Below are 12306 nucleotides of genomic sequence, written 5' to 3' on the forward strand. Positions count from 1 at the left end.
TCTTATTACTAGTCAGCTAAATGAGGCAGTACCCTGAGACTGTGCAAGGCTGGGAAACAGGCAGACTGCTTCCAATCCCAGTGAAAAGGACCCCAGATTTCAAAAGTAACTTGTTCTGGGGAAAGGAAAGCTCAGCATCTGTCTCTGATGGAGAGGTTTCTTTTGGAAAACGTTCTCATCTTCAGCTCAGAACCCCAATTCCTGGGATGGAGGCACCTGCCTCTTGCGTTCGGAGGTCTTTTGTTGACTCTTGCCTAGACCTTTCCGGCCACGGTCCCTCTCTTTAAGGCCCCCAGAACTGGGGGTTTTGGTCAGGCAATCATAGAATGGTAGAGTTGGAAGAGACCGCAAGGGCCATCCAGTCCAACCCCATTCTGCCATGCAGGAACTCTCACTCAAAGCATCCCCAACAGATGCCCATCCAGGCTCTGCTTAAAGACCTCCAAGGAGGAGACTCCACTACACTCCGAGGAAGGAGTGTGTTCCAATCTCTTTTCCTGGAGCTTGCATCCATTGTTCCGGGTCCTAGTCTCTGGAGCAGCAGAAAACAAGCTTACTCCATCTTCAATATGACTCTTGTCATCTTATTCTTCCCCATAAAGTCCTGGCTTTGGTTTAGAGGACTGTTCTAGCTAATCCCAGCTCTAACCAGAAACACAACATTCCTCAGCCTCTCCCCCAGAAGATCCAGTGGGACGAAGGAGGGGTAACTGTTGGGACACCTGAAACCTATCTTTTGCCGAGTATTTGCCCTGCACACTTGCCCTCTCCATTTCTGTCAGACCCCCTCTTTCTGCAGTGTGCATGTGAGCATGCATGGATTAGGGAAAGTGTTGCATTGGCCTTGCTCTTTGAACGTCTTTCTCTCATATTTCTCTCTTTCTCTCAGTAGTAGCAGTAGATGTGAAAGAGATCAAGGAGTCCTAGTAGACCACAAGTTGAGCATGAGTCAACAGGTGATGCAGCAGCTAAAAAGGCCAATGCAATTCTAAGCTGCATCAATAGAGGCATAGAGGTACTTGTTATTCTCCAGTGCAGTAGATGCTGTGCATTCAGTATAATTCCCCCTTCTAAACAATGGATGTGGAACTTACACGTAGTTGTGCAAATAAAGTGATATCGGAACTGCATTGTCGCTGAAATCCCAAAAGTAAAACAATGTGCACTAATGTTTCCTTGTGACCACTTTAATGCTGGGTTTTGTGCAACACTGTGAAACCGTTTCATGTAATTATGCAATTTTTCTGGCATATTCACAGGATAAACTCCCAATCTCTTTCGCGTGATAAACCCCATAGAATCACAGAGCGGGAAGAGACAACAAGGGCCCTAACCTTATGATTCTATGATTCTGTGAACCCCCCGCCATGCAGGAACTCTCAATCAATCTTCTCCAGCTCCACGGGTCAAATGCATTGATTTTCTTTCTACTGGCTTTCTTCACTGTCCAGCTCTCACATCAGTACATGGTGATGGGAAATACAATGGCTGGGCTGTTCTAACTTTAGCATTTAGCTACATCTCTTTGCTCTTTAGGACTCTGTCTAGTTATTTCATGGCTGCCCTTCCCATTCCTAGTCTTCTGTGTGGAAGACCAACTCCGATTTGCTTAAGGTGCACTAATGCCAAGGTAAAAAAATAAAACACATACATGCATGCTGCAAACGCCAAGGAGTTCCTGCATATGCTCTGAGAGCCTCTCTGGCAACCAGTTCCACCTGTCCTCCCAGACAACCTTTAAGGTGATTTCCAAGGGTGTGTGTGTGTTTGTGTGTGTCACAGTCTTCTGCAGCAAAAACAACCAAGAGTCTTGCGGCATCGGCATTGCAGAAGACTAAGACATTTATTTGCAGTCCTGGCTTCCAGAGAGGGAGCCTGTTGCATCCTCCTGGGTGGCTCTTCTGGCTCTAGAAGTAGGTGATGGGGTCATCCTTGGTCTTGTGCAGTTGGTACCCGGCGAGTTCAACTTGCCCGCCTTCAACTGGCAGGGCCCGAAACACCCGCAGGTGGACATAGTCGCTCTCCCCATCCCCAACTCGGACCTGCAAGGTGCGAATGCACATAGGGGAGAACATGGAGGGGGAGGAGAAGATGCATTATGCTCAGGTGCCAGGTTGTGATCCCCTTCCCTCCTGCATGGAACTGGGGCTACCCCATATGAGGCCAATCGTTTTCTGGTCCAAATCCAAATTCACTTACAATTCTAGGTCTAGTCTGCACTACAGAAATAATGCAGTTTGATATTGCTTTAAGTGCTATGGGTCCAGCCTACGGAACTCTGGGGCTTTTAGTTTGGTGGGACCCCAGAAGGCTAACAAATCCAGCATAACAACAAATCCCAGATTTCCATAGGACAGAGCCAAAGCAGTTAAAGCAGTGTCAGACTGCATTAATTCTGAAGTGAACAGCTTGAGATGTGAGTACTTGAAGAGGCATCTCTCCCTTTGTGGGAATGTGGGAGAGGACCTTTTCTGTGGTGGCACCCCAATGGTGACAGCATAGGTGTCATTCTGGGGCCAAGTCAAAACATGTCTTTTTTTACATTAAAGCCCTTGAGGCCTAGTAGATTTTCGACTTTCTTAAACTTATTTTTTATGTTCTTATGTATCATACAGTCAGCCCTACGTATCCATGGATTCTTCATACACAGATTAAACCATCCATGGTCAGCAAATACACACACACACACACACACACACAGTATATTGCATTCCAAAAAGAAGACATTGCTTTTGCTTTTGGTCAAGAGTGTGATGTGACACCTTATATAAGGGCACCGTTTTACTATGCCTTTGCATACAGTTGGCCCGCCTTATCCACGGATTCTGTATCCACAGATTCAACCATCCGTGGCTTGAAAAAAAAAATATTTTAAAAGTATAAAAGCAAACCTTGATTTTGTCATTTCCACCATTTCACTCTGCCATTGTATTTAATGGGACTTGAGCATCCATGGATTTTGGTCCTGGAACCAAACCCCAGCAGATACCAAGGGCCTGCTGTATGTTGCTTGTCTGTATTTTATTTTAATGTGCCATTGCAAGCCGCCTCAGTTCCCATATTAAGAGAATGGCAGCTTATAAACTGAGAAAATAAACAAAATGTACAAATCTGCAGGTGTGCTGTAGGTTTAAACTTCAATTTAAATGGTCTCAGGTTCATATGTGTTTGGTCTTAAGTTATTTTTTGACTCTTTCGCAATATGAAATAGAAAGTTTTCACAGCCGCTGGTGGACTTTCCAGAGTTTTTTCTAAAGCAGACCCCACAGACCCACTCCGGTTTCCATCCCGAGGGGCTCAAACCCCTTCCTCCTCCTCCCCACACCAACCTTGATGAAGTAGTTTGTGCCAGCCACCACCTGCGGACGGTAGGAAATGGCCTCGAATGTGGAGTAGTTCTGGTTGACTTTGGCCTCCAGCTGGCCCTTCATCTGGAAGGCAGAGAGAAAGCCCAGGCTGCAGGGGTTGCAATCCCTCTCCCCAAAGAATAGCAGAGGACCCTGGGGAGGGGTCAGGGTTGGGAGAAAAAGTGGGTCCCCGAAAGCAGCCCAGAGCTCTTAAGCCAGGACAAGGTGGGCGAGATGGTTGGGTGCCCAGCTGGGACCTGCCTGGCCTTTGATGGGGCTCCATACTCATGCCACCATGGGCACTGGGAAAACTCAATGTCTTATCCCCTTTCATAGAATTATAGAATCCTAGAGTTGGAAGAGACCCCAAGGGCCACCCAGTCCAACCTCATTCTGCCATGCAGGAACTCACAGTCAAAGCATCCCCTGTGACAGATGGCCATCCAGACTCTGTTTAAAGACTTGCAAGGAGGGAAACTCCATCACTCTCCATTGAGGGAGTGTGTTCCACTGTCGAACAGCTCTTTCTGTCAGGAAGTTCTTCCTAATATTGAGATGGAATCTCTTTTAGAATCCTAGAGTTGGAAGAAGAGACCCAAAAAGGACCATCCAGTCCAATCCCTTTCTGCCATGCAGGAAATCTCAGTCAAAGCATCCCTGACAGATGGCCATTCAGCCTCTGCTTAAAGACCTCCAAGGAAGGAGACTCCACTACACTCCAAGGAAGGAATGTGTTCCACAGGAAGTTCCTCCAAATATTGAGGTGGAATCTCTTTTCCTGGAGCTTGCATCCATTGCTCCATTGTCTCTTATTCTCTGGAGCAGCAGAAAACAAGCTTGCTCCCTCCTCAATATGACATCTCTTCAAATATTTAAACAGGGCCATCATATCACCTCTTAACCTTCTCTTCTCCAGAGTAAATATCCCCAGCTCCCTAAGACTTTGGGGAGCCCTTACGAAAGAGGACCCTCAAATGTAACCATGAAAGAATAATCAAGGGTTTCCTGGCAGAAGAGATAGATGCCCCTTGGGGAACCCCTTCCAGCTCTATGGTTCTATGGACAGTCTGAGCTCAAGACCGAGAATCATAGAGGTGGAAGAGACCCCAAGGGCCCTCCAGTGCATTCTGCCACGCAGGAATTCTCAATCAAAGCATCCCAGACAGATGGCCATCCAGCCCCTGTTTAGGAGCAGCCTAAAGGGAGGGCTATGGGGCAGAGGCGATAAGGCCACCTCTGGGCTTCTCACCTGACTAGTGATGGCCTGGACTTCAGGGGTGGCCAGTTTGGTTGGAGATAAACCTCCAGCCAGCATGGCTACTGAAGGGTCTCCTGGCGATGCCAGTCTTGGGGCTGCTTGGCTGGGAAGGAGCAGATGCGTTGTGCTTTGCCTTCTGGTTTGAGCCGGGGAAGTTTCTTGGGATCGCTGTTCCCATGTCAGGTAGACATCATGCGTGGGAGTGATCTGCCCATTGCACGCCTGTGTTCACTGAGGCACACCCAGCCGTTGAACCAGATGGGCCACTTTCAGCCCCAGTGGCAACAGGAACAGCACCTTGCTTGGAGCATAGTCCATCTAAGGCAGTACTTCTCAAATAGTGGGGCGGGGCCCCCAAGGGGGGGGGCGCGAGGCTCCGTAAAGGGGGGCATTTTATAGACAAATGATACTATTTACAGTTGCGCAGGGGGCGCAAAATATTTTCTTCTTCCTAGGGGGGCATGACAGAAAATAATTGAGAAGCACTGATCTAAGGGCTTTGGTGGAACATCCCCCTTGCAGGGTGACATGAGAAGGTGATGAGTAGTTAAGCAAAAGGGCCTCACATTGGCTGGCAAACCATCAAAACCAAGCATTCACGATCTTTCCATGACTTTTAACCTTTTCCTTTTTTAGAAACAGGTACCAGCTAGCTCTGAATTGTCCTTACAGGCTATAAACCACTCCTGCAAAGACATGCCTGGAATGTGCAAAGCAGCAGCCATTGGGGACTGGGAGGAACCAACCCTCCCAAGGCGGAAAGACACCCGTATCTGTGACACAACCCTTTTTACAAGAAGATTTGCACAATTTCCTACCAAGTGAAGCCAGTTTTTCTTCCACGTACCTCCTTTGCTTGGCAGCCTAATAAATAGGAGGCGGCGCTGGTTGGTGTGGGTCCAGCTGATGGGTTTAAGCATGAGAACCTCTCCACTGTTTCTGTTTCTGACTTATGGCAACCCTATCATGGGGGTTTCTTTGCCAAGATTTGTGCAGAGGAGGTTTGCTATTGAGGCTAGCAAACCTCTGAGGCTGAGAGAGTGTGGCTTGTCCAAGGCCACCTGGTGGGTTTCATGGCCAAGCTGGGATTTGAACCCTGGTCTCCAGAAGTCATAGTCCAATGCTCAAACCATTAGGCCACACTGACTCAAGTGGTTAATTTGTTTGTGTTGCTGTGTGTCTTCAAGTGGTTTCCGACTTACCGGCAACCCTAAGGCGAACATATCATGTGGTTTTCTTGGCAAGATTTGTTCAGAGGAGGTTTGCCACCCCTGCCTTCTCTGAGGGGCCAGCCTGCAGATAGCCCTCCCTACCATTTGAACTAAGACCAGAAACAGCAAAATGCAGGCCTAGGACTAACATCTTCAATTTCTTTCTCCTGTTTACCTGATGAAGAAGAAGAAGCCAGTGTGACTTCGAAAGCTTGCAACATGTAGCTGTGCATTTCAGTTGGTCCAATAAAGGTATCATTGTTTGGATGCTATGTGGCCAACATGGCTACCCCTAGATGTTTAATGACATGAGGGTTAGACTAGATTGCTCCAGGAGACCAGGGTTTGAATCCTTGCCCAGCCATTGAAACCCATTGGGTGAACTTGGGCAGCTCACACTCTCTTGGGCAGCTAAGAGGAACTTTTAATATTCTATATCTATCTCACCTTTCTCCTGGTCTATGACCCCAAAGAACGCAACCCAAGTTAGCCAATGGTTATGGGGGCAGCATCAAGTTGTACTTCTATTGTGCAACTACATGCCACATTTGCAGACTTTTAATGGGAAACCTGGACTACATCTCCACTGCCAAATTAACGTGGTTTGGCACGGCTTTAATTATCATGGCTCAGTGCTATGGAATGTTGTGCTTTGTAGTTTTCATAAGCTACTTAGCCTTCCCATCAAACTACAAATCCCAGAATCCCCACACACTGTATGATGACAGTGCCAAACTACATTATTTCTAGGACTGTAAATGTCATCACTAGGAATTTGAATTTGCCCCGGAAGCCGATTGGCATTCAGATGGGGCAGCCCCACTTGTGGCACTCAGGGAGCTCTGGTGCCACTATAAACTATATATCCCAGAATTGCACAGGATGGAGCCATGGCAGTCACAGTGGTGACAAACTGAATTTTGCCATGTGGCAGCCACCCAGGACACCCTTGTCTCCAGTTTGTAGCCTTTCTTTGTTTGCCTTCTGATTTTTCCATTTTTTCTCTTACTGGAAAAAAAATCAAGAGAAAAAAAGTCACTTCCAAGTGCCTTTTGAGTGTGGAAACTGGAAGGTCTCCACCAGAAGAACCTCCTGTCTCAAGGTCTGTGCATGTCCTGTGTTTGCAAAGGTATTTCCCCAAGAAGAATGACGCTGAAGCTGGCACAATGCCACTGGCTCACCCATCCATCCTCCCTCCGCAATGCTAGGGATTTCCTGTTGAGGAAACTGACACATCTCATGGCCTTCTGGTTTGTCTGTGCAAAAGCGAAAGAGAAGTCCACTGTCAGAGGAATAGGGAGGGTCCAGGTCCAGGTGCTGCATGCTGCTCACCTGTGGTCTCCATCTATTGTTGCCAGGTCAAGAGCTGCCCAGGAGCATTGCACAACCTGAGACAAAGAGGCAGCCCCTAGCAATGTCATGGGGTCAGAGGTGTCATTAGCGGGGTACGGAGGGTGCAGGCTGCCCAGGGGGACATCCTATCTGGGGGCGACACCATTGCACCCCAGACAATGGGGAGTTTCTGCCCTTAGGTAGAAATGAGCTTTGAGATTTGCCTGCTTCCCTTTAAAATGCTGAAAAAGTGGTGTGAGTGGGGTGAGGCTCAGTGGGAGGAGAACCAGAGAATCATAGAGATGGAAGAGAACGCAAGGGCCATCCAGTCCAACCCCATTCTGCCATGCAGGAACTCTCAATCAAAGCATCCACGAGTCACGACAGATGACCATCCATCCTCTGCTTAAAGACCTCCAAGGAAGGAGATTCCACCAGACTCCATTGAGAAAGTGTGTTCCACTGTCAAACAGCCCTTACTGTCAGGTGGAATCTCTTTTCCTGGAACTTGCATCCATTGCTCTGGGTTCTCTTCTCTGGAGCTGCAGAAAACAAGTTTGCTCCCTCCTCAGTGTGACACCCCTTCAGATACTTAAAGAGGGCTCTCAGTCATATCACCTCTTAACCGTCTCGTCTCCAGGCTAAAGATCCCCAGCTCCCTAAGTCATTCCTCATAAGGCATGGTTTCCAGGCCCTTCACCATTTTAGTCGCCCTCCTTTGGACACGCTCTAGTTTCTCAATGTCTTTTTTGAATTGTGGTGCCCAGAATTGGACACAATATTCCAGGTGGGGCCTGACCAAAGCAGAATAGAATGGGACTATTACTTCCCTTGATCTAGAGCCTATACTTCTATTGTGATGTGGCAGCTAGAAAGGCCAATGTAATTTTAGGCTGTATCAATATTGATGCAGCCTAAAATCACACTGGCCTCTCTAGCTACCATATCACACTGTTGACTCATGTTCAACTTGTGCTCTAATAGGACTCCAAGATCCCTTTCCTATGTCATTTTGTCAAACCAGGTGTCCCCCATCCTGTATCTATGCATGGTAGAGAATTTACTAGAGAACAGGGACGACCCAGTGGCTCAGCAACAGAGTTTGCCCGCTTGAGCCCAGGTCCGTGCCACCCTTTGACGGAGGGCCTTGGTCCTGACAGCATAGACGACTGGGTTGAGCATAGGCGGAAGGAGCTGGTAGAGGTTGGCCAGGAGGATGAGGAGGTGCTGAGGGATGAGGCCATGGCCAAAGCGATGGGCGAAGAAGGAGAAGAAAGCTGGTGTGTAGAAGAGGAGGATGACGCAGAGGTGGGAGCCACAGGTGCCCAGGGCTTTGAGCCGGGCCTCTCCGGAGGGCAGCCGGAAGACTGACCTGAGGATCAGGAGGTAGGAGAAGAAGATGAGGAGGCTGTCCACACCTGGACACAGAAGGGTAGTGGTGAAGCCATACCAGATGTTGAGGGCAATGTCCACGCAGGCCATGCGGGCGATGCCCATGTGTTCGCAGTAGGAGTGGGGCATCACCCGCTGCCCACAATAGGTCAGCCTCCTCAGGAGGAAGATGGTGGGCAGCATCACGCAGATGCCCCTGGCCAGGGCCACCATGCCTATCTTGGCCACGGCAGAGGGAGTGAGGATGGCCACATAGCGCAGCGGGTGACATATGGCCACGTAGCGGTCAAATGCCATAGCTAGTAGGATGGTGGACTCTGCGATGAAGCTGACGTGGGTGAAGAACATCTGGGCCAGGCAACCCTCGAAGGAGATCTCTTGGGAAGCGGACCAGAGGACGGCCAGGGTTTTGGGTGCTGTGGAGGAGGACAAGAGGAGGTCAGCCATGGCCAGCAGGGCCAGGAAGAGGAACATGGGCTGGCGGCGGAGGCCACGCTCCGTCACGACAAGGAAGAGCAGGAAGAAGTTACCCAAAAGTGCAACGAGGTACATCAGGCCAAAGACAGCGGCGATCCAGCAGTGATACTCCGCCAAGCCTGGGATGCCAACCAGGATGAAGGAAGCCGGGTAGAGACTGGTCTGGTTGGTGGAGGGTTCAGAGACCCACAGCATCCTTCGGCTCATTCCACAGAGATGTGCTCTCTCGCAAGAGATGTATCCACTGATATGGAGATGGAAACGGGCTGGTTTCTAGAAAGGAAGGGGAAAAAGAGGGAGGGAGAAAAAATGTTGTCAGATGACGGCGTGGAAAGTGCAGCCACAACTGGTGCCATCACAGAATCCTAGATCTTGAGGGACACCATGGACCACTGAGTCTGTCCCCTTCCTCAATGCATGATCTTCAGGGTTCCCAAAAAACAAGTCAAGCCAGATTAATCTTATCTTTTGGTAGATGAAGGCAATGCTGTGGATGTAATGTATCTTGGTTTCAGTAAGGCCAGGAAGTACCTATCCAGCCTCTTTCCAAAGACATCCAGAGGAGATCCCAGCACCTCTCCAGGCAATGGATCCATTGCTGAGCCACTCTTCAAATTAGGAAATTCCTTCTAATGTTCCTATGCAGTCTACCTTCCTGTAGATCTGGGTCCTACCTTTGGGGCTAGCGGATAACAAGTGTGCAGCCTCCCCTTTGTGGAGTTTGAGGTATTTCATTAGTTGATTGTTTTAGAATTATTCTAATGATAGGTTTGTTAATTTGATAATTTCCTGCTTAGATTGTAAGCCTTAGGCAGGCTTTTATTTATTTGGATTTTGACCGCTCCTTATGGAAAGCTCTGCGTAAACTTATCTGGCACTATATAAATAAATGGTAGCAGAAAAGACGAACTGTCAGATGGGCGTTTGAGCATCTGTGGGTGCGGAAGGGGCTCTTTGGAGGTCTTTAAACAGAGGCTGGATGGCCATCTGTCAATGGGGATGCCTTGACTGTGAATTCCTGCATGGCAGAGTGGGCTTGGACTGGATCAGGGCCCTTCTTGGGACCTCTTCCAACTCTGATTATCCTCATTGCCCTTCTCTGCCATAAACCAAAGTTGACTCAGTGGCAGTTAATAACACATCAAGGGGCTGAAATACATTCAAGGCACCAGATCACCTCTGATATGGAGATGGGAATCAGTAGGATCAGCTTTGGTTAGTATTTGGATGGGAGGACAGCCAATGAATCTCAGATGATGCAGGCTGTATTTCAGAGGAAAGGACTGGCAAAACCACCTCTGAGGATCCCTTGTCTGAGAGAACTCTGTGGGATTCATGGGGTCCCCAGAAGGTAAGTCACACATGAAGACAGACATGCACAAACATATGTGTCTGAACTGCAGGACTGCCTTGTGTCACAAGGTGGCAGACAGTCCTTAGCCTCAGGAAGCTTCACACACATTCAGTTTTATAGACTCATAGTCATTGCAGTGGAAGGGATTCCCCACAAAAGGAAACCCAGGTGGAAGCCCTTCCATGCAGGAATCCATACCTAAGGTACCCCTGAGTGATGCCCATCAAATGTCTAGTTAAAGACCTCCAAAGATGGAGAGCCCACCTTCCAAGATACTCCATGCCACTGTCACAGAGCTCTTCCACTCAGGAAGCGTAAACCTAATGTTAAGGAGCATCTCTTTTCTTGTGTTGTGAAGTGTGTGTGTGTGTGTGTGTATGCACACAGTCCAAAAGAGAGAGTCATAAGGATGCCCTCTGCATGCCCATAGTGGGTCGGGGTCCCTCTTCAGGGGTCTGTCTCTAGGGATGCAACATCACTAGGGTTGCCATATTCCAGTCCCTCATATCCAGGCATCCGATTTGCATATTATGCAAGTTATTACAATTATGCATATTATTGATTTGCATTATTCTGCTTATGGAAATTCAACACATTCCTCATTGCACTTTTCCTACTGTTATATTTCAACCACAATATGCATTTTGTGCATTTTGGCTGGTCAAAAGTATCACTGTTTTGTGGATTTGGGATGTTGTTGTACTTTGCTCTACGGCCAACACAGCTAACCCTGTATATAGTACTGAGAGCTATTTCTTCTTCTTCCCCTACTTTAAGCTGCTTGAAATTAATGTTTTAGTATAATTGCTTGTTTAAAAATTTTTAATTGTACAATCTGTTGTTTTAACTGTCTTAAGATACATCAGCAGATTTTTAAAAATGTGCTATTTGTTATTTTAACGTATTTTGTCTTATCCTACATTAGTAGAATTACTTATTTAATTTGCAATAAAACCGTTTCTACAACCCATTGTTTTAACTGTTTTTAACCTTAACTTGCATTAGTAGAATTACTTATTTCCATCTTAACTTACATTGTGAGGTTTGTGGGATCCCATATTGGGAGAAGGCCAGGATCTCTTTAAAAGAACGAAATGGAATGGAACAGATTAATAGACTAATCACTTTTAAGCAAGTTAAGCTTTGATCAAGATCTTCCATCCTTAATATTTTCATTTCAAACTTCATTTCTGCTGTATCCACAGAAATTGCAGGAGGGCACGCTTTCTTCAAGGGGAGGCAGGGTGGCCAGAGGTCCTCGCTGCAAAGGAGGACAAGGCAGTGCCAAATGTAGGACATTCAGGAAAAACGTAGGACGTTCCAAAATGAAACCTAAGCACACTCATATAAATATAAAATCCAATAGCATCAAAAATCCACCAAACAGTGATACCTTTATTGGCCAACCAAAATGCACATGTTGCAAGCTTCTTCATCAGGCAAGATGTTAAAAATCATACAGGAGGGAAAAGCCTGAAGATGTTAGCTATAAGCCTGTGTTTTGCTGTTTCTGTTCTTAGTTAAGATGGTTTGGAGGGGTATCTCTTGCAGGCTGGCATCCCCTCCTTCTGGCCAAATGGGCACCAGGAGGTTCTAAGTCCAGGAAATTTAACACCCATTTGCAGCACAAAAAAGATACTTACTTCCTTTGCAATCCAATATGTCTCCATCCTTTGTAAGGCCACAGGGCACTGGATTTCGTAAGAAGCCTTCATATAAAATTATAGAATCATAGAGTTGGAAGAGACTGCAAGAATGGCCCTCCAGTCCAACCCCCTTCTTCTGCCATGCAGGAACTCTCCATCAAAGCATCCCCATTGACAGATGGCCATCCAGCCTCTGCTTAAAGACCTCTAAGGAAGGAGACTCCACTACACTCCATTGAGGGAGTTTGTTCCACTGTCAAACAGCTGTGTCTTAGTCATGCCCAAAATG

At 47.5% G+C, this 12306-nt stretch overlaps 2 protein-coding genes across 2 annotated transcripts; both read right to left on the reverse strand.

Annotated features, from left to right (window-relative positions):
• Positions 1 to 1907: 1907 nt before the first annotated feature.
• LOC149320219 (leukocyte cysteine proteinase inhibitor 1-like) lies at positions 1908 to 4662 on the reverse strand. The gene is made up of 3 exons (XM_089508300.1): positions 4597 to 4662; positions 3330 to 3431; positions 1908 to 2042 (listed from the first exon to the last, which is right to left on the reverse strand). The coding sequence occupies exons 1-3, from the start codon at positions 4660 to 4662 to the stop codon at positions 1908 to 1910; spliced, it is 303 nt and encodes a 100-aa protein (XP_089364426.1).
• A 3575-nt stretch (positions 4663 to 8237) lies between these two features.
• On the reverse strand, positions 8238 to 9212 carry LOC149320220 (olfactory receptor 52Z1-like). The gene has a single exon (XM_089508489.1). The coding sequence runs from the start codon at positions 9210 to 9212 to the stop codon at positions 8238 to 8240; it is 975 nt and encodes a 324-aa protein (XP_089364615.1).
• Positions 9213 to 12306: the final 3094 nt, after the last annotated feature.

This window comes from Sceloporus occidentalis, unplaced genomic scaffold (assembly GCF_023333645.1).
Source record: "Sceloporus occidentalis isolate IW3139 unplaced genomic scaffold, rSceOcc1.0.p SCAF_2, whole genome shotgun sequence".
NCBI classification, from domain to species: domain Eukaryota; kingdom Metazoa; phylum Chordata; class Lepidosauria; order Squamata; family Phrynosomatidae; genus Sceloporus; species Sceloporus occidentalis.

Bases quoted from the DNA above. Each gene is read 5' to 3' on its own strand.
- LOC149320219 (XM_089508300.1), bottom strand. From the start codon at position 4,662: ATGCTGGCTGGAGGTTTATCTCCAACCAAACTGGCCACCCCTGAAGTC. The intron at 3,432-4,596 runs GTGAGAAGCCCA...TCTGCCTTCCAG, and splicing joins TCCAGGCCATCACTAGTCAG to ATGAAGGGCCAGCTGGAGGC. The intron at 2,043-3,329 runs GTTGGTGTGGGG...CGCACCTTGCAG, and splicing joins GCACAAACTACTTCATCAAG to GTCCGAGTTGGGGATGGGGA.
- LOC149320220 (XM_089508489.1), bottom strand. From the start codon at position 9,212: ATGCTGTGGGTCTCTGAACCCTCCACCAACCAGACCAGTCTCTACCCG.